This window comes from Mauremys mutica, chromosome 11 (genome assembly GCF_020497125.1).
Source record: "Mauremys mutica isolate MM-2020 ecotype Southern chromosome 11, ASM2049712v1, whole genome shotgun sequence".
Lineage (NCBI taxonomy): Eukaryota > Metazoa > Chordata > Testudines > Geoemydidae > Mauremys > Mauremys mutica.
This window is the reverse complement of record NC_059082.1, coordinates 40699788-40720582: the sequence shown is the minus strand read 5'-3', so window position 1 is coordinate 40720582 and position 20795 is coordinate 40699788. Positions and strand designations below refer to the sequence as shown.

The following is a 20795-nucleotide window of genomic DNA, read 5'->3' as shown; positions in this document are numbered from 1 at the left end:
ATGCACTGAGGTCTATTCATATTCTGTTGATTATCTGAGATCTAAACCAGCTTTTATTTTAATTACCAAAAAGCATTTTCACATCAGCTATTTAGGTATTTCTAAATAGTTTTGAAAGTGGGTGGGTATATCTGTAACTACAGGTAGATCAAACCTTGGTATTAAATATCAGATAATAATGCTGGAAAGAAATCAGGAATTTACATTTCACATGTGAGTGAAAAATCACCCGCCACTTTAAATCTGTGTAAGGGGGCTTTGCTAAGTTTTTGTGCCTGAAGGGCAAGTGTGCCTTTTCAGTAGGCTTCACTATTCCCACTCCACTGAGTTAGAACCTGGTGCTCCAAAAATACTAGGGTGCCAGGAATACAAGAAACAATTACTATCCCATGCAGGAATACAATAAATAAGTCTTGCTGTACTTAGGATCCAGAAGATAACATTCTTAGAATGAGAGACTAAGGGCAAGTCTGCACTAGAGCGCTACATCCTCACGGCTGCACCGATGCAGCTATGCCGCTGTAGCACCTCTGGTGAAGACGTGCTATGCTGTTGGTAGAGTGTTCTCTTGTCGGCATAATTACTCCACCTCCACCAGAGGTGGAAGTTGTATCGGCTATATCCACTGACATAGCACCGGTGTGGACAGTGCTTAGGTCACTGTCACTTGTGTCGCTTGGGAGGTATCTTTTTCACACCCTTGAGCGATGTAAGTTAGGTTGATTTAAGCAGTAATGTAGATCAGTCCCAATATATGCTAGTAATCAGCCCCTGAACAAGAAATCAAAGAGAGAAAAACACATCTCAGGAACACGGTAACTGAATTATAGAACATAAAATAGTGAAACGCTATAGATATGTAAAGATGTAAATAATTTACTGTACAAACCATCGCCGGAACATGTGAATGTAAAATGAGTGGTGCAAGTCCTAAGTATTTAATTCTAAAAGTCCAAAAGAAAAGTCACACTGATGCAGTATTGCCAATTCCAAGTGTTCTGAAATCATCAGATTTTAAAAAAAACAAACAGTAAATTTGGAGTTTTTATTTGTCCTCTGGGTTTTGATCCTTTAGGGTACGCTCCGGTCATGTTTCAAGCTTTTGTCTGTAACCATGAATGTTATTCTCCCCCCCATTTTTTTTTCTTTTTAAGAAAACTGAGATTCTCATTCAGTTATCTGACCCCAAGGGCTGGGACTTTAAGAACACCCAATATTGTGAGCCTCATGATAAAATTGTAAGAGTTGGCAACATTTCAGAGGAGTTATCGTGGGGGATCTGCAAAGACCCTCTCATGTTTCAGTTTCTGACTGTAAAAGTTTCTTGACACAGGGTTCAAACAAGACGGTTATGTGTGAGAGGCAGTGGCAACCCACACATGAGAACACCTATCTGTTGGTGTGCGTGTACTTTCTGTGGGGGTAGGAATTCCATCTCAGATGATCTGTGTTTTGAAGAGGGATTAATGCTAACTGTGGCAGTTAACATCTACTTCCTGATGAGAGTCTGCTGAGTTGTACATGTCTACTATTAAAAAGGTCTCCGTGAGGATTTGAGATTTGTTTGGAACTTGACTAGCCTGATGCAGAAAGTAGTGTATCTATGCCACAGTTAACAATTGTAGCCAGCATCCATGCCCTTCTAACTCAGGGGCCCACAAAATTAGCAGTGTCTGAACCTGCATTGATCACATGTAATCTAATTCCAGATCAGGTTGTATTAGGTCTAATTCTGGCTTGCAGAGACCTACAGATGGTGCAAAGAGCATGTTTATACCAACCCTCCTATTTGAGATGTCTCAGTATACTTTTCCAGGCAAGAGAGTCCTCCTCCAGGGTCTTGCTTATCTGTGACAAAGCAGAGCAAATTAGGGATACAGTTAATTTGGATTTTAGTCCTCCAGGGCCTTTAGAATTTTTCCTTATCCAAAGCTCTCTAGTTTTCAGAAGAGCTTGTTCTGATACTCTAGCTTCCCAGCATAAGCCAGCAGATATTAAAAATTTACTGTTCAAATCTGTTAAGATGCAGGAGAAATTGCCAGTTGATGATTAATTTAGGAACACATTAGCATGCCAAAAGGAACTGAAAGTTGGTTTTACAGCATTTGATAGCGGCTAGCATGCCCTCTTCTCTGGTTTCAGAGACCCCGGGGAAGAACTGAGGCTAAAGCTGAAGCATATGACTTAATTAATGGTGATTGTAGATTTAGCCTTTGCTACTATTTTAGCAAGCTAGTCAGTGGTTCGGGACTTAACATTGCTCTCAAACATAGTCCACACTCTACGGAGAGTCGAAACTCACCTCCTTCTTGGTATTTGATTTTACTAATACTGACAGTAAAGATAAGGTAACAAAATTCAATTCAAACCTTCCTAGACTTCGGTGCTTCTTGAGTCCCTCCCTCCAGACTGCTCAGCCCTCACCCTAGATCTTCAATTTCTAGAGAACAAGTCCCCGCTCCCTTATTCCAGGGTGTGGTAATGAACCATCTGCTCTAGTAAATCATTAAACGTTTAAAGTTTGTGGATGATACCAAGCTGGGAGGGTTTGCAAGTGCTTTGGAGGATAGGATTAAAATTCAAAATGACCTGGAAAAGTAAAGTAAATAGGATGAAATTCATTAAGGACAAATGCAAAGTACTCCACTTAGGAAGGAACAATCAGCTGCACACACACAAAATGGGAAATGAATGCCTAGGAATGAGTACTGTGGAAAGGGATCTGGGAGTTATAGTGGGTCGCAAGCTAAATATGAGTGAACAGTGTAACACTATTGGGGAAAAAAAGCAGACATCATTCTGGGATATATTAACAGGAGTGTTGTAAGCAAGACACGAGAAGTAATTCTTTCGCTCTACTCCGCGCTGATACTGCCTCCACTGGAGTATTGTGTCCAGTTCTGCATGCCACATTTCAGGAACGATGTGGACAAATTGGAGAAAGTCCAGAGAAGAGCAACAAAAATGATTAAAGGTCTAGAAAACATGACCTATGAGGGAAGATTGAAAAAATTGGGTTTGTTTAGTCTGGAGAAGAGAAGACTGAAGGGGGAAACGATAACAGTTTTCAAGTACGTAAAAGGTTGTTACAAGGAGAAGAGAGAAAAATTGTTCTCCTTAACCTCTGAGGATAGGACAAGAAGCTGCCATGAAGGAGGTTTAAGTTGCACATTAGGAAAAACTTTGTAACTGTCAGGGTGGTTAAGCACTGGGACAAATTGCTTAGGGAGGTTGTGGAATCTCCATCATTGGAGGTTTTTAAGAACAGGTTAGATAAACACCTGTCAGGAATGGTCTAATTATAACATAGTCCTGCCTTGAGTTCAGGGGACTGGATTAGATAACCTCTCAAGGTCCCTTCCAGTCCTACACTTCTGTGATTAGAACCCTCTTAGCATTCCACAGCAGGAGCAGCAGCTGAGAAGTTGGATTGTTTCAGGCAAACACTGCTGGCCTGCTACAAGGTCCTGCTAAAAACTGGGCCCAAAAAGTAGACTCTGCTCAGTGACATGGATTTAAAAGGCTAGGGAATTACCCACAAGTGAAAAATGATCGTGTGTGTGTGAGAGAGAAGAATATTTTAGCTGTTACTCAACACAGTTAATATAGTTCAAATACAAATGTGCAAGGACTGAACATATTTACATAAGCCTTCATCACCATGTAATTAATACATTTCATACCCCCAAACAGGTCAATCTTTCCAAATCCGTTTATAAAAAATATCTGGATTCCACCAATACATCCCACTGTGAGAATTGGTGGAACTCTGATATAATTTAATCAACAATATCTAAAACAAAGAGCATGCATCCAACAATTTGCTTTCATTACAGAGCAATGCTAGGGGTCAAAGCCAGCTAGGGGTAGAGTGATAGTGAGTGATGAAGTTTACCAGCGCAGGGAGTTGGGTGGATACATTAATTGTTAATTTCTAGCCAAGGGTCTTTGTGGGATTGTTTATGGCATTAGCTGGACTCTGCTGTATCACTTTTTTCCTTAACTCTTTGCTAACGCGGTTCTTGGTATTTGAATAATTAATTCCTCAGTAATCATTTATAAAAGGACTTTATTCTGCTGATAGAAGCACTCCCACAATGCTACCATGAGTTGCTAAGGCAGAAGGAAGCACTCTTTCCCCCACCATTCCAGTCCTCTGTTTTCTTCCTGCTCCTGCCTTTTGTGTGACCATAAGAGAGGATTGCATGGAACAAGAAAACGTGTGAAATGTGCCTTTCAGCCTTTATACCAGTGAATGTTTTTCCAATTCCACCCAGTTTCTCCTGTTGGTCATCAATCATCCAATAAATGTGTCGAACCAACCAAATGTAGCTTGCTTGGCTCACCACGGTCAGATGTTTTTCCAGGTAGGGAATAGAGTTGCTGAAGGTTTCAGTGGCACTCAATCACCAGTCAGTGGTGAGCCTGGGCGTTGGGGAAGCAGAGGAGGATGGCTCACAGTCCAGGTTGTCTGGCACCCTTGAATCCTCCAAGCCTTCTGAGAACAGAGCAGTGTGGGTCTGTTCAGCATTTTAAAATCAAATGCCGTTCAACTAGTTTAAATGTTCATCTATCTTTTGAAGCCCCATTCCTATTAAATCATAATTACTTCCTCCTGCACCTTACACAGCCAAGCTACAGCCTGTGGTGCAGATCTGGGCTGGGAACTCTGATGCAGAGAACACCCCAGGAAAGTAGTGGTGCTTGACTTGAAAAGGCCATCCTGGAGAGAATCCAGCAGTGCCCCATGCCTATCCTCCCTCTTGCTCGTGGATCTGATTGTGCTCCGGAATAGTGGAATACTGCACAAGCAGACAGAGGAAAAAGCGACACCTGAGGGGCGTAGTTGTGGGAAGAAGGGGAAATGAAGGCAGCCTAGCAAAGTTCCTTGTGCAGCCCCATGAAAGGAGCCTGTGCCGCTTGCCAGCGTATGATCCACCAGCAGCAGATGTAAGCTCTCAAAAACAGCAGGGAGAATGTTGACTGCAACAATGCATCAAGGCTGTGGTTTGTAACCTCAGTGGTAAGGCAGTTAACTTTTTTAACAAAGACATTATGATTGCCAAATCCATAACCATTAGCAGCTGTGGTTCTGAGCTGTTCCTTCCTCACTCATTGCAGTCTAGACCGAACAGGCTTTCAAATGAAAGTTTGGCTGGCAGCTTTTGTTGTTGTTTTGTAATCTTCCTTTTCCTCTGCCAGTCCTGTCAAACTGAGTGGAATATCACTGATTAGCTGCTTCCTAGCCTGCCCCAGCACTGCACTGAAGCACTTCCCCTCCTCTTAGCCATAGGGCTAATGCGGTGGCTTTGGACAGTTATCTGGGGTCTCAATCCCAAGGAGGTGGTAAATGAGGCATCAGCAATGAGAGTCCAGATCTCTGGCAAGAATACCGGATACTTTGTTTCTGGACTAGTAAACTTGGCATTGAAGTTTGGCCTCCCCTCCCGCCCATCAGGGAAGCTCTTTGCTCATCGCAATCAATAGACTTTCTGGGGAAGTGAGAAATTAGAGAAGATAGTGACAGATGAAACAGCAATCAGAGCAGAGAACATCTCTGAAAATGCAAAGTTCCAGTATCCCCCAATGTGTTGTGAGAGAAACCAATGTCTCAGGTGTAACGGTTTGCACTCACCTACCTCCTTCAATCCAGTACTTTACAAAGGTGGGAAACTGAGGCAAGGAGAGGTGAAGTATCTTGCCCAAGATGTCATGGAAAGTGACTCAAAGTGGCACCACCCTCACTGACAGACCTGCTCTCTGTGTGTATTCAGCACCAGGGCTGCTGACTTTCTGAGCCAAAGAAGCCCTGCAGTGCCATGTCTGGCCCAGGCACCATGAACAGAACGGTTCATTGAGTTCCAGCTGCTGGGTCAAATTCTGCCTTCAGTTACACCTGGGCAACCCTGTGGAAGACCTTGGTGTGGCTGAGGAGACAGTCTGGCTGACAGAATCTTGATTACTGGTGCTTAGGTATGAGCCAGAATAATTCCAACACTTCTCTGAGGCCAGGCGGACTTAGCAGCACTTGTGGTCAGAGAAACACACCTTCTGACTGGTAAATTCCAGCATGTTTTCTCCCTGAAGCCACTGAGATGACAACGGAACCCCAGGAGGCCATTCTTAGCTTTGCTTTTCAGACTAGAGCTTCCCTCGAGCCTCCTGAAGACAGTATCAAGGACGGGGGATTTTCAAGATCCCAGAGAAAAGTAACATTCTATAGGGGTTGTTTGGGATAAGAAGTATCTGGCGCCATTTCTCCTGCTTCCAGGCCCTGCAGTTAACAGAGCTAGAGGGGATTATTCTGAAAATGGTGCTTTAAAGTTGAAGCTTGATCTGGCAAAAGGACATTGACACACAAAAAATGGATGATCATTGGAACTTTTGTTTCCTGTTTGCCTTGTTGTTGTTATAGCACCATTATTTTGCATGGTGGAAACCCAGCCCTGAAAAGTAACAATCAACACCAGATGAACAGTGCCCATACAGATAACATTTCTCCTTTAAAACTGGGCATTTCCAAGTCCAGATCCCTTCTGTGGAATGGCCCCCAGAAGCCAAGCTGATCCATCACTATACCAACACTTTGCCTTTCTCTGTTTTTCATCAGATTACATCAAAGTGGCTTATGAATACTGACGAATGGCTCTGAGTTTCACAGGTGGGAAAGGTCGCACAGTGGCACAGCTAGGAATAGATCTGGGATCTCCCATGCTAACCACTAGAGCAGGGATGGCCAACCTGAGCCTGAGAAGGAGCCAGAATTTACCAATGTACATTGCCAAAGAGCCACAGTAATACGTCAGCAGCCCCTCATCAGCGCCCCCCCCACTCCTAGTGCCTCCCACCCCACCAGCAGCCCTGCTGATCAGCACCTCCCCTTCCCTCCCGATCAGCTGTTTCGTGGTGTGCAGGAGGCTCTAGGTGGGAGGGGGAGGAGCGAGGGCATAGCAGGCTTGGGACAGGGCCTGTGGCAGAGCCAGGGGTTGAGCAATGAGCTCCCCTGGCACATTGGAAAATTGATGCCTGTAGCTCCAGCCCCGAAGTCAGTGCCTATACAAGGAGCTGCATATTAACTTCTGAAGAGCCACATGTGGCTCCGGAGCCACAGGTTGGCCACCCCTGCACTAGACTACTGAAGTTATTGCTTGCTGCCTGTGTGTTTTTGCCCCAGTCCTGGCCTTCTGGAGTACAAAAAAGCAAGGGGTCTAGATAAGCACTGGTGTAATTTTACTGGTCTCTAGTTCCCTGGGCTGCCTCTCAGCCGTTGGTCACATTTGTGCTGGGGTTGGAGAGCAGGTTACAAGTGCTGGCATAAATGCCGCTGTTTGGCTGCAGCTCCCATGCTGCTTGCCAGAAACTGCTGACTATTTTTTTTTCTGTTTTGGAAACCACTACAGCAACATTTTCTAGCTGGATGGTGAGCAATTTCCCTCAGGAGAGGAGGAGAAAATGGCTGTTTAGTAGTTAATTACCTGTTATGTTAGTCTGACAGCGATGAAGCTTATGAGGCATGAAAGAAGAGTGGATCCGCCTTTCCCACAATCACACTGAAAACTGGGTGAAGTAAGTTGCCCGGTGGCCAAGCATGCTCCCAAACTTCCCCCGGCTGTCCTCCGCCATTCAGCGCTCACATTCCTCTCGCAGGGAACGCTTTGCTTCCCAGCCTCCTGACTTGGGGACAGCCAAGTGGCTTCTCGTAACTCTTGGAGCAGGCAGCACAGAGTATGGGGTGTTTCTGCCTACCACAGATGGCTGATTTATTGACACACAGGCCCCGCCCCAGCAGCCCTGTGCTCTTTCCAAGGGGCTGAATCGCTGCCAAGATGTTTTTGAACTGGATTTCATGGTGAGAAATAACCCAGCTCTGATGTCAGCATATGGGCTCTGCTGGCCTTTATTCCTTCCAGACAGCCTTGCTTTCCGGCACAGCCTCTTTTATTTTGAAGCACTGAGGGGAGATAAAGCCCAGACATCAAGATGGCCTCCTGGATCAGCAGTAGGTGACAAAGTTTAGGTTTGTTTCCCATTCTGGGCCCCGATGAGGAAAGCTGTCAATGCCAGTCAGCTGTTTCCATCATTAGCCCCTTTCCCCTCTGTGTGCCCAGCTTTCTCTGGTACACCAGGGCACTCAAACTGGCTGCTTTGGCATCTTGCCAGGAGCCTGAGGACCACCCCTAATATCCATGGGATAGAACAGATGGCAGCTGCTCTCAGAGACTACAGGTCCCAGCGTGCAGTTTTCTCCATCTTGATTCAATTGGCATGGGACCTGTACAGCTCCATATTAAAGATGGCAGGCTGCACTGCAGAGCTCTGTAGGCCGGCCTTTTTTTTGAGGCAAAGACAGGAAAGGAACTGGGCTTGTTAACACGTTATTTTTATACCTTGGTCTTTTTTGGGGCATTTGTTTATTTCCTTCTGTTTTCCTGTCTGGAGACCTCAGTCAGACCAAAAGAATAGCCTGAAAGGTCACTAGTAAAACTGCCTGGGAAAGGTTTTGCTCCCTGCTTTATTCTCTGGAACCTCTGCTCCATCATGGGTTGTGCCTTTGTTTTCTGATAGGATTCAACCACACCTGGTCTCTCTCAGGGTATGTCTACACTGTCCACGTTACAGTGCAGACACGGCAGTGCTGTGACGTGGGCAGTGTAAACCCGCTTTATCGTCGGGGGGAGAGCTCTCTCAGCGATTTTAAAAAAAAAAATCACCACCCCGAACGAGGCGCTGTCTATACTGGCGCTTTTCAGCACTAATACTTTTGTTGCTCAGGGGTGTGGTTTTTTTTCACACCCCTGAATGACTAAAGTTTAGCGCTGAAAGTGGCAGCGTAGACACAGCCTTGGTGATTTGTGTCCTCCTAGCACTTTTCTTTCCTTGATTGTTTCAGTTCCGCCCTCCTTGGTTTGACACACCTTTTAGACGGGAAACTCAGCACTGTAGAGCCAGGGACTTGGAGATGGGGGTGGGGAGAGCCCCATTCAGGCTGACGATATGGTAACCGTTTACAGGCTTCCGAGGAAGCTGTGTCCAGCCCTCTGTAGCCGGAAGGGTAATCAGCTGGAGGTGGGGAAGTGAGGGTGGGGGAATACAAGGAGAAATGGGATGAGGGAGTGGGAATACCCTCTGTAAAATACACCTCTACCCCGGTATAACACAAATTCGGTTAATACGCGATAAAGCAGCGCACCGGGGGGATGGGGCTGTGCACTATGGTGGATCAAAGCAAGTTCGATATAACGCGGTTTTGCCTATAACGCGGTAAGATTTTTTGGCTCCCGAGGACAGTGTTGTATCGGGGTAGAGGTGTAATATGAAAATTCAAATATTCTAGTATGAGAAGGAGATGGGGGAAAAAATCTGAATGGGTCAGGTTGTCTGTTGTGTCCAGTTTGTGCTGGGTGCATAAAAGAGAGAAAACTGTGAGGGGCTACTTTGAACGCTCTCAGTTAGTAATAGTCCCCTGGGGATCATCCTCCAGCTGAAAAAAGCTGGAGTGCAGTGTGCTCCAGTTGTGCCTCCTTCTCAGGTGGGCTACAGGAAGAGTGGCATAGGAGCCAATGGCATCAATCTATGCCTGCTGGCAATTCCCGTGCCAGGGGAATCGCAGCTTGAGTGGTGCAGTCAGTCTTTGCTTCCTTTATGCTGCTAAGCTGCAGGAGCGAGCAGAGTAGGCCAAGAGTATCTGACCCAGTGTTTGTTGCCAAATGTGTTATGTCTGAGTGTCTCTGGGGTAGTCTGCACCCCTCCCTCCCCCAGCTACAGCTATTGCTCTCAGTTCCTCCCCTTCCTGGCCTCTTTCAGGGTTTCCACTGCTCCCCTGAATTAAGACAAAGTGCAGAAAATTGTTGCTTAGCTAAGTCTGACTGGATGAAAATGGCCCCCCATGGAACAGGGCCCTGAGTGTCAGATGTAGTGAGCTTGTCTCCCTGCTAACTCAGATGACCTGTCTGCCCCTCCACTCCTTTTACTGTGGGCTAGCTGAGCTGGGAAGTCTGCCCAGGCCTCTTAGCATTGCTGGTCACAGCATGCTGGGGAAAGGTCAATAGCAAAGAGGTGGAAACATTCAGTATGGTGGATTCAGTCCTGCATCCTGATTGTTTTGGCTGTGTGGAGTGGCTGATAGCCACCTGCTGTGTGTTAGAACTTCTGAATCTGTAGGGAATGTGGGAGCTGTAGGCAGCCTGCCTTCTGTGGAGCTGACTAGATAGCTGACTTCCAGCTGGTACTGAGATGCTGCATTTATCCCCAAGCTCTGTCTGCTTGTTTAGCAGGAGAAAAGGATCTTTTTAATTCCTCCTAGTTACACACTTGCTAGTAATAAACTCAGGTCTCCCCAGTGCTCTTGTTTAGACTGGGGTTTGCATCTTTCTGGTGTAGGTGGAATGAGCCAGGAATTCCTGGCTTCTGTACGAGTTGCTGTGCTCACCTAGTTCTAGCTTATGTTTGAGGTTTGCTATTAGCTGTGTTTGAGTCCACTCGTAGTGGAGAGGAGAGACGTTCCAGTTGCCTCGGCAAAGCAGCAGGAAGGGTCAGACGTACAGTCCAAGAAAGGTAACGGGGTCAGATAAAGGAGTTACATATAACTAAGCAAAGGGGTAACTAGCACTTAGAAACCTCAGTCCCATTGAAAGTCAGGGAGTTAGGTTCCTAAGTGCTTAAGTCACTTCTGGAAAAAAAAGGGACTTTTGCTCCTAACTCACTTAGGCACTTCTGAAAACTGTACCTTTGTGTTCTACTGCCAGCATCTCTGTCAGACAGCACAAGCTGAAAAGCAAAAGGAGGGGAGTTAGAATGCCTGGCAGTAGAAGAGACAGCTCAGAAGAGTGGCAGGATAAATATCAGTGGGATTCTCTAGTACGGGGATCTGAATTATTCAGGAAGGACAGGTGAAGTCGTAGAAGTGGGGGAGTGCCACTGCACCCACAAGATTCCATAGTATCTGCTGAGATAGAAGTTCTGACTAGAACACATCATACATCATGACCTGATTGGTACAAAAGCTGAGTCAGAAGAATACAGACTTATATCAGTTATATTGCATGCCCCCAGGTCAGGCTGCTGATAGCCCAAGAGATTGAGAGAGGAAAACATACTTGCTCAAATAGCAATAATAGGGGGCTTCAGCTAGTCAGTGTTAACTGCTCCAAAGATGTTTACGTCCCTAGGGGTGGTGATCCAGTAGAGTAGGTGATCAGGCATGCCTTGGGTCCACCAGATTTAGCAAATAGTCTCCTCCCTTATACTCAAGTGCATTTCTAAATTGACACTTCAGTCATTGGTGTCTCTCTCTCCAGTCTGACTGGTCTCATAATTTGGTTGCAATCTAAAACATTCAGTAAGAATCAGGGTTCACTTAGGTAACTTATTAGCTTTACTAGTTCTCTTATCACAAATGTAATTGATGCACAGGGGGGTTCCCCCAACCTTTGCACAGCTGGGGGCTGCATTGGCACTTTTCTCAGAGCCTCAGGTCTGTGCACTGTGTTGGTATAAATCAAAGGAGTAATTGGGCCCAGTACACAGATTGACAAAGCTCTGTTGATGCCTTATCCACAATTCTCCTGAATGCATTCAGCCTCGGGAAGCCTTGTACACCATTCCTGCATGCTGCTTCACACCATACCGCCCACTGGTGTGGCCAGAGCACCTCTCCTTCCATCCAGAACGCACACTAATAGCCCAGCTCGACAGTGTGCAACTAATGGGACATCAGCGTGGCCGAGAGAACAGGGCGGCACAGTGAACAAGGCAGATGCAACTGCTGCTGAACTGGCAAACGGGCTTCGGAAATCTCACTGGGGGAGCGGGGGGCAGGTAGAACCAATCAGATGAGAAGGAAGCTTTGCCTAAGTTCTCATGCCTGCAACAATTCCTGCTGGCAAAAAGTTCTGCTTCCACAAAACACTGCCCTTTTCAGAGTCAGTGCAAGGAAAAACAAAGCTCTTGAGCCAGTGAATTGTCAAGTGTGTGGGCTCATGCCTTTGACTTTTGTAACCTCCATGCTGCCATAACAGCCCACTGCCCTACTGGGGGAAGTGGGAAGAGCGCACAAGGTGAGGTTTAAGGATGGGTGTTGATTACTGTTGGAATGATGTGTGTGCACACGTACATGTCCAGTTATGGAAGCCCAGGTGTGTCTCATTATCAGATTATACTTTCCTTAGCAGTCTAGCATTAGAGAGGTTATTTTACCCCTGTATTTGGCACTGATGTGCCTGCTGCTGGAATCCTATGTCCAGGTCTGGCGCCCACAATTCAAGAAGGATGTGGATAAACTGGAAAGGGTTCAGAGAAGAGCCACAAAAATGATTAAAGGATTAGAAGACCTGCCTTATAGTGATGGATTCAAGGAGCTCAGTCTATTTAGTTTAACAAACAGAAAGTTAAGGAGTGACTTTATCACATTCTGTAAGTACCTACATGGGAAACAAATACTTGGTAATGGGCTTTTCAGTCTTTTCAGTCCTGAAGCCTGGAGGTTGGTAACCCTTGAGACTGTATCCTAGCAGCTTGTAACTGCAGATGTCTCAGTGTGTGTGTTTGGAATATGTTCTCTTACTCATCTAGGATCTTAAACAGTGTCTAATTTTTTTTTTTTTACAAAAGCTTTGCAGTTCACCTTCTAAACATCAGTGCAACTGGACTGCATCCAGACAGAGCTTCAGTGGATTCCCTTTCTTGGTGAAGTCTTTCTTTTTGGCTAGCGAGAAAAGGGCTCTGTTGACTGTTTTTCCTGTACAAATTCCCCAGATGTTTTTATTGCACTGAAGTTGCTTTATACAAGTTCCTTCCAGAAGATGGCCTGGATTTCAAAAGGAGAAAACAGTTCTCCTCCCCAACTGCATCTGGGTGCTGGCTCCTCTTTAAACTGCAGACCTGCTCCTAGTGTCACATTAGTCTGAGGGTATGTATACACTGCAGTCAGAGGGATGACTGCAGCATGTGTAGACATACCCAAGTTAGTTTTGATCTAACTGGCATCAATAACAGTAGCAGTGAAGCTGCAGCAAGATGGGCTGCATGGACTGTGGGTATAGACTGAAGCAGTTAAGCCATGCTGCTGAGGCGATCTAGATCAAAACTAACTCATGTATGTCTACACATGCTGCAGTCACACCTCGGATTGCCACCCCGAGTTAGAATAAACTCTTTGGAAGAGGGGTCTTGTCATTTGATGGATTCAGCAAACCATTATGTATACCTGCAAGATTCTGTCGTCAACCCCTCAGAAGCAGAAGCAGCAAAGAATCCTGTGGCACCTTTTAGACTAACAGATAGTTAGCAGAAGGTTCTCGAGACAGGTCCATTCTACAGCAAGAATAGGTCCGATTGAATACTTGTGATAAAAGCAATTCAGTTAAACAGGTTAAACTTTGTGTATGGATCCAACTCTTATCTGCTAAAGCGGGCGTTTATAAGATGCAAACCCAGCTGATATCAGCGCCACCCAGGGTTTGCCCCAGTGTGGTTTTTAAACCTATTTAAGTCAGTGCAACCAGTGTGTGTGGACAAGCCCTTAAATTCTGACTTACCTTCTCGTGCCGCACAAATGTTCCTGCCTGCTGTGCTCTTTTTGAATGTAGAGCTGCTCTCACACCCACTGCGGTTTGTCTAAGGCAGTTTGTGTTTGTGTTTTTCAGTATCCGGAGTTGAGCCAGGAGTCTGGGTCTCCGTTTGTCTATGTCTGCACTAATCCCCAGGAGATGATCGTGAAGTTTCCCATCAAAGGAAAACACAAAATCTGTAAGTCATGGCACCCCACAGACACATTCCTCTCTCCCTTTCTGGCAGGCTGTTGTCCTCCAGCTCTGCTTGCGTTCTGTGGAGCTGTTCACAGGCTTTGATCCATAGGTGTTTGTTTAATAATGCAAACACATCTGTAGTAGCTTCCTCTTTAGTTCTCTTATCCCCAGATGTTGCTTCCTTGAAAACACACGACTTCTCCCCCTCCCTTGCTAAGGCTCCTAGAGTCTTAAGACTCATCACATGGAAGTAGGAAACATACGTTTGCAGTTGATCTGTTTTTGGCACGAGCACATAGAGCATGGCTGAGGATGCCAGGTTGTTTGATTAGATGATAAACCTTTGTAGCCAAAAGCATCCCTTCAAATAGGGCAAGTAGCAAACCTCATCCCACTACGCTAGCCATGTGCATGAAGGGAGTGGGGTCTCACTGGTGCAGGGGTAATAGCACTCCTCTTCCACCTTCACAGACCTAGAGTCAAGTCTCAACTTGCCATAGGGTGACCAGACAGCAAGTGTGAAAAATCGGGACGGGGGTGGGGGGTAATAGGAGCCTATATAAGAAAAAGACCCTAAAATCGGGACATCTGGTCACCCTAACTTGCCATCAAAAGAGAACATGGCTTAGATGGGTCTTGGGCTAGTCCCTAGTAGACACTTGTCTGCATTACAAAATTGCCACCCAGTTTGGCTGGACTGGTAACAGTATGGGAGACCCAGGAGTGAAATAGCAAGAGGGCTGCAGGTCTAGGCGGAATTGCTTTGGCAGAGCTGTGGGGGGACGCTGCAGAGTATCTGTCCACACTGCTTGCCGGTGCTGTAAGTCCTTTTTATGAGCAACCAACCGTCCACAGCTGCTGGTTTTACTGCCCATCCCTGTAAAGCGAATGGAAAAGGGGCGAAGCAGCTGGGGATCCTGCAGTCAGCTCTGGCCTTATGAACAGCATCCCCACTTCCCAGCCTCGGGAAGGGACCATACATGGTTCCAAGGGACATGAAAAATTCATTTGACAGGCTTAAATCAGTATAAGCAAAACTAGTCTCTGCCCTTTGTTTCACTGAGCTGATCACTAGGTCTGCTTTCGAATTTGCAGTGTGTTTCACTGGGAGTAGTTAGACTCTGGTGGGACGGAAGCGACAGCATTTCTGGGGACTGGTTAACCTCTGAAGTACAGTCTGGAGTCTTTTCTCTCTCCACTGATTGAGAGGAACGTTCCTCTCCCTGTGGATTTAGTCTGCCTTTCATTGGCTGTATGCAGATCATTCTCCCCCACCACATGTTTCCAGAGCCTAGGGGGCAAGGTGGCTTTGTTTGGTTTATTTCCTTTTACGCGCACCAGCATCCTCATGGGGAAGGTGAGTGCACTAGCTCCTTGAGCAGCGGTTAGCCAGCGCCACCGCAGAACCCACAGGGGAACTTGTTCCTGGGGCCCACCGCAATGTGGCGACTCCGGTTCTGGTGGGTGTGTGTGGGAGTGAAAGGAGCTGTTTGGAACAGGGGCTTTTTGTGTTGCTGGAACATCCTTACTAGTGTGATTTACTTTGGCATCAGCTGCCTGACCCCGACCCTGCCCAACCCTTCCTCTCTCTGATTCATGCTCTGCCTGTGCTCCCTGCACCTCCCTCTGGCAAGGAGGCTGTGGGGTGCCGTGGCTGAGTGGAATGCTGATGTGCTCTGTGCCCTGTGGGCAGGAGCTGACTGCATCTCTGCGTACAAATGCTGGCTGTCACACTGCATCCTTTGTGTTGCGACATTTTCCTGCTGGAAGAGGGAGCAGTTTAACAGACGGGAAGAACGCCAGCCGGGCTCGAGGGTGTCTGAGTGTCCCACTCCCACTGCTGACTTTGCCTTCCTGACGATTCCTGCACAGGATCTGTCATCAGGGTAAAGCAGAGCAGCAGCAACAGTGGTTCACTTTCCCCTTCAGCGGGGAGACAGTCATTCCAGGCCAGGCAGACGATAGGAGCAGAGAACCTTTGAGCTTTCACCACAGTAATGTACTGTCATAATAGGGGCACGCTTCAGATCAGATACAGTCAACCTCAAAAGCATAATGCCTCATGAGCCTTATAACAAGGCCCTGAGTATGGGTCACTTTAGCATCCCCACCTGAGCACACTGACTTGCTACAGGGTCTCCTGTAAACCTCACTCAGCCAGGGACCCAAATGTCTGTTTGTCCCATTGTTGGGAAACGAGTCCCTAGTTTGATCAAACAGAAATGGGGCTTGTGCAGGAAAGGCTCCATCTAATCGATGTAGAGATCTGATCCTGATCGCCGTGGTGTCCAAGCGCCTCCCAGGGGGATACAAATAGCAGTAACAATCTCTTTCTTCATCCCCAAATTGAAGGGGAAATAGCTCCATTGCTTGTGTGTGCTTGGGCAGGCGGCATGGGCAAAACTCACGGAGTGAAAGTCGAGTTGGAGAAATATATTTTCTCTTAGTTTTGAGTGTAGGAGGCCTGTGCTCATCCTTAGCTCTTGTGGCAGTGCGTTCCACAGTCTAGGCCCAGCTCCTGTGGAAGTCCTGCCGCCAGCACTCACGAGCTTCCCCCCATTGGTCGGACAATTCCATCATTCCAGTAGAATGCAGCGGTCCAGGATGCTTTGGTTGCATGTGGGGCATTCTGTGGCCTCTGGAATATGAGATAGAAGGGCATTTAATGACTTATCAAGTTTTGAGAGAACTGGATTCCTGGTGCCTGTTCTTTGGTATTCACCTTTGTCTTGTGCTTATCTCTGTCCTCACTCCAGGTTACCCATTGGTTGACAATTTTTTAACTAGCTGATAGAGCTGGGTGCTTTCTTATCAGCCTTGTTTCTGGGGATAAGGAGAAGCAGTTGCACTTGAGACTAGTAGGTGAAGTTGGTGCCAAATGTGAAGCCAAGATGTTCCAGGCTTTAGAGCTCATGGTCACATGAGATGGAAGCGTGTAACTAAGTTTGTAACTCCACTGCTGTTCTTCCTCTGTGAGGAACCCTCCATTCTGTAACATGCTGGTCTGACATGCGGGGCTACTGGGCAGTCTGGCCACTGTGAGCTCACAACTGCTGAGATGTGTGGTGGCTAATCACGTTTTCCTTTCAGCCAGAGGGAACTCTAGGGCTGCGACAGCTCTGTTAGATGTGGCCTGTCACCAGAAGGAGAATGAGGGCAGTGCAGATTCACTGCAGCAGTAGATCCTCCCAGGCCAAGGCTACTCCACTTTCCCAAGCATGGTTTTACCTTGCTTCTGGCTCCCATGATTGCTGCAAACCCTGGCAGAGGAGACCTGCATGCTGCTTACTGCAATCAGCTGCTCACACCTTTTTGCAAATCCCTTTTTGCAGAGAAGTCTGTGCATCCTTATTCCTGGAAAGCTTCTGCTGGAGTGTAGACTATAGCAGAGGGCTGGCCAGACAGCCAGACTTAGTCCAAAACCTAGGCCTAAGGAGAGGAGGCCAACTTCGGGGAGATTTAGGGGGACCTGAGAGAGAGAGAGGCAGGAGGAGGAAGCCTCTGGGATTTGATTCCACCCATTATCCGTGGGAGGTTCTGAGCAAAGCTGCCCGGTGTGAACAAGAACCTCTCATGGTAGCTGTGCAGTAGGTTCTCGCTGCTTTGGTGCTAGAATTAGTAGGCCAGTTAGCCCAAGACACCATTGTTCCTTGGGCAGGCCCAGGGTTTGTCTCTGGGGCGAGGGGCACTTCTCCAGCACAAACCCCTTGCTGTGTTTTTTTTAGCTAGCCCTGAAATGTTAATAGCTAAACACATGGAAATGCATGCGGCTGCCCCGGCCCTAGAGAGCCCCCACTGCTGAGGTGTAGCTCAGCTGCAGTGGCACAGCTCTTCCAGGGGGATACACAGCTGGCCGTGTATGGTCCCATTTCCCAGTGGACATGCTCTTGTTGCCTGGAACAGCATCATACGTGTCCTGGGATGGTACCTTGCTTAAGCCCAAGAAGGGAGATGGAGTAACCCGGAGAGCGGAGTGCATGCCGGCTCTGGCTCCTTGGCCTGTTCCCCAGCCCCTCTCCCAGTGCAGTTCTGCCTGTTGTGGTCCCTGCACTCCAGGGCAGGGTTCGTTTCTTTGCTCTGAAGGGCGCTCACGTCTGCAGTTGCTATTTGACCAGGTGACTGCCCTTTATCTACCAGTCTTCAGTAGCACCTGTCCTAGCCAGAAGCCCTGAGCTGCGCGCAGACAGGCTGGTAGAACTGCCTGACATCTCTGTGCTGCGTAGAGCTCCCTCCACAGGTAGTTGTAAGCACCTGCGCCTTTGTGCAGCGCCTCTGAACCTCAGCGGGCATGCTCAGTTCTGCCAGCCAGAGCTCCGCCGGGACAGCAGCTTGTGTCTGGGGGCAGAGGGAGCTGACCCCACGCATGGAGCTAATGAGTCACTGCTGGTTATGGATGAGCGTGTTTAAAGTCAGCTCGTGCTGTAACAGAGCTGAGATCAGTGCAGGCTGCTTCCTCCTGACGAATGGCTCTGTCTGTGGAGCAATGGTCAGAGGCTCTGCAGCACATTGATTAAGGAATACAAATGGCAGCGGAGAATATGTACAGCAGCTATGAAAGCCAAAGACAAGCTCTGTGTTTGCAAAGGGTGGGACCCGCCACCATGCAGAACCCTGCGGGGGAGGGTGGGGGGAGAGGTTGTGACTTCACAAGGCGAGATGAATGTTAGTGTGAGAGGTGGTGCAGTCCTAGGACCAGGGAGGAGGGGGCCTGGGGTAGACAGCATGGCCTTGTTCGGTGGAGCAGTTGTCGCCCAGCGCTGAAGCTGGCTGTTCAGCAGGGGAAAGCAATGCTCATTCGGAGGAGCCCAGCCAGTGCTGGGGAGCGGCTCAGGCTGGGGTGATGCCGTGCCTCCTCCATCAATCTGACGGGGATCAAAGAACATATGTAGAGCCAGCAACCCCCTGGCCCTCTCTGAAGTGAGCACGGCAGCTTGGGAGGGTCCCTGCTTCTCTCCCGCTGGTGCATGGTGGGCGGGCGGGGGACGGAGCTGAGTGTGCCTCCCCCAGAAGGCTCAGGCAGAGATTGAGACAATATGGGATTATCCTAACTGGTGGTGGTCCCCCAGTTCATAGAAAGGTCTCAGAGCACTGCCTTGCAGGGCTGGCAGTGTGGTGTGTGATGACGTCCCGACCCATTTGTGTATCACCGTAAATTTGCAGTGGGCACCTTCCCCTCACCTCCAAACAAGGGCCTCCAGGGCAGAAGGGAAACCAGCCCTTGGTTTGTGTCCTACCAGGGACAGGTGCCACATGCATTGCTTTGCAAAGAGTGGATGCAGCTCAGGGAAGACGTGGAGTGAAAGTAAGGAGAAAGGGGGGGGCTGGGCATGACCCAGGGAGGCAAACATTGGCCCCTGCACTCTGGGCTCCAGCTCGCTCCCTCCCAGTGCCTCTGCGTGAGCCCTTGGCCTGAACAGAGTTTGTGCTTCAGTTACTGGATCAGGTTTGTTGCTGGCCTGCCCTTGCCTCCGTGCTGGGGAAGGGAAGCTGGAAGCACAGTGCCTGGCAGGCTGGGAATCTTGGTAGAGCCTCTGTCAGGGCCGCAGCCCGTCTGCTAGCAAAGCCCAAGGAAGGCAGTGTTGGCTCTGGGTCCTGCTGCTGCCCGCAGGGTGCAGCTGGCTGTGAGCCTGCTTGTTCACAGTTGCTGGCCCCCTCTGCTCCCAGGAGGGAGGCGGGAGTTGCCAGAGATGTGCTTCCCATTAGTCTGTTCCGGCTGCAGCCCAGAGAGGCCCCCTTGGCTGGGCTTTACACTTGGGAGCCCTGCAGACTTCAAACCCTGACCTCTCCCACATGTAGGGCAGGGCAGACATGTGGGGCTGCAGCCTGCTCTGCTCTGCTTCTTCAGGTCACTGCCCTCATTCAGCAGGGGCCCTGCTCTGACCGCTGGGCCACTGGGCCAGCACGCAGGGATGTCTCTCCTGCACAGTGTTTGGAGAAGGTACCTGTGTACGAGTGTTTCCTTAAAACATGTCATGTCACACCAGTGAGCAGAACGATCTGTTTCCTCCCAGCAGCGGCGGGAGCAATGGATGTTAATTTCCTCTCCTCTTTGCTGAAGCCCCCCCAGGATTTCTTTTCTGCGTGGTGCACAGTGCCTCTCCGCTCTCTGTGTCACGCCTGCAGAGCGAACGGATGAGTTTGGAAATGCCTGGCTCCTGAAGCAGGATAATTGAATGTGACAGGAACACACTAACTAGGAGACCTCGCTGCCTCTAGCTGATTTGCATTGCAAATGACGCTTAAAAATAAAGTGATGAGATGTTTTGTTGGTTTTTTTTTTCCTCTTTCTCCCCCCTCTACAGGGAAACTGGATTCAAAGATTCATCAGGGAGCAAAGAAGGGGTTAATGAAGCAGAAGGCGATTGTTTGAGCTCCCACCCACCAGGAGCCCAGCCCAGCCCAGCTGCTCTTCCTGGGGCCTTTGGGACAGTGGAGGTGGAAGGTTCTGAAAGGCAGGTGCTTCCAGGGGGACTGAGAGCATTGTTATAATATCTGACTATTGTATTCCAAAGCCATTAAACGAGGAGAGCTTTGTGCCTCGCTCTCTGCGGGCACAGAGCCCAGCCAGTCTGGCAGCTGGGAGTTTCCTGTGTCTTAAAAGACCTCTGGTGCTTTGGCCTCAGAGGCTGGTCTGATGGCAAGCTCAATGGAGTGCTGGCATCTGGCTCTGTCTGCTGGGGCACGGCACTCAAAGCACGCCCCAGACTGGGTCAGAGGATTCGGAAACAGGCCAACGCCAGCCAGCAGCTCCTTGTTGCCCAGCAGGTCCAAGGTGGCTCAGCCCTGGTGGTGTCAGTATCCTCTCCCCGGGCAGCTAGGGGAAGAGAGATTGTGACTCCATGTCCGTTGGCCAGAGCGGGTCAGGCACATCGCAGCACCAGGCTCACGGGAGTTGTGCTGCAGCTGCTCACAGAGCTGCTTTGGCAGCAGTTCCTGCTGGAGCCGCCTTGGCATGCAGTGTGCTCTGTTATAGCAGGAAACGTACCGGTGAAAAAGGAGCTGAATGTCATAAAGCTGGGCCGGGCCCCATCCCTGCCTCTGCAGAGTGCA

The 20795-nt window shown here is 48.5% G+C and overlaps 1 protein-coding gene and 1 long non-coding RNA gene across 2 annotated transcripts in view; one reads left to right on the top strand and one right to left on the bottom strand.

The window, feature by feature from the left end:
• The window catches only part of TRIP4 (thyroid hormone receptor interactor 4), a 48969-nt gene extending 28649 nt beyond the window's left edge, over positions 1–20320 (top strand). Inside the window, exons 12-13 of the mRNA XM_044980809.1 lie at positions 13644–13746; positions 20048–20320. Coding sequence (XP_044836744.1) covers positions 13644–13746; positions 20048–20115 — 171 coding nt within the window. The 3' untranslated portion in view covers positions 20116–20320. The remainder of the gene's footprint in view (positions 1–13643; positions 13747–20047) is intronic.
• Positions 257–7694, bottom strand: LOC123344505. The gene is made up of 3 exons (XR_006572569.1): positions 7476–7694; positions 1782–1848; positions 257–771 (listed from the first exon to the last, which is right to left on the bottom strand). It is a non-coding gene; the product is annotated as an uncharacterized LOC123344505 (long non-coding RNA).
• Positions 20321–20795: the final 475 nt, after the last annotated feature.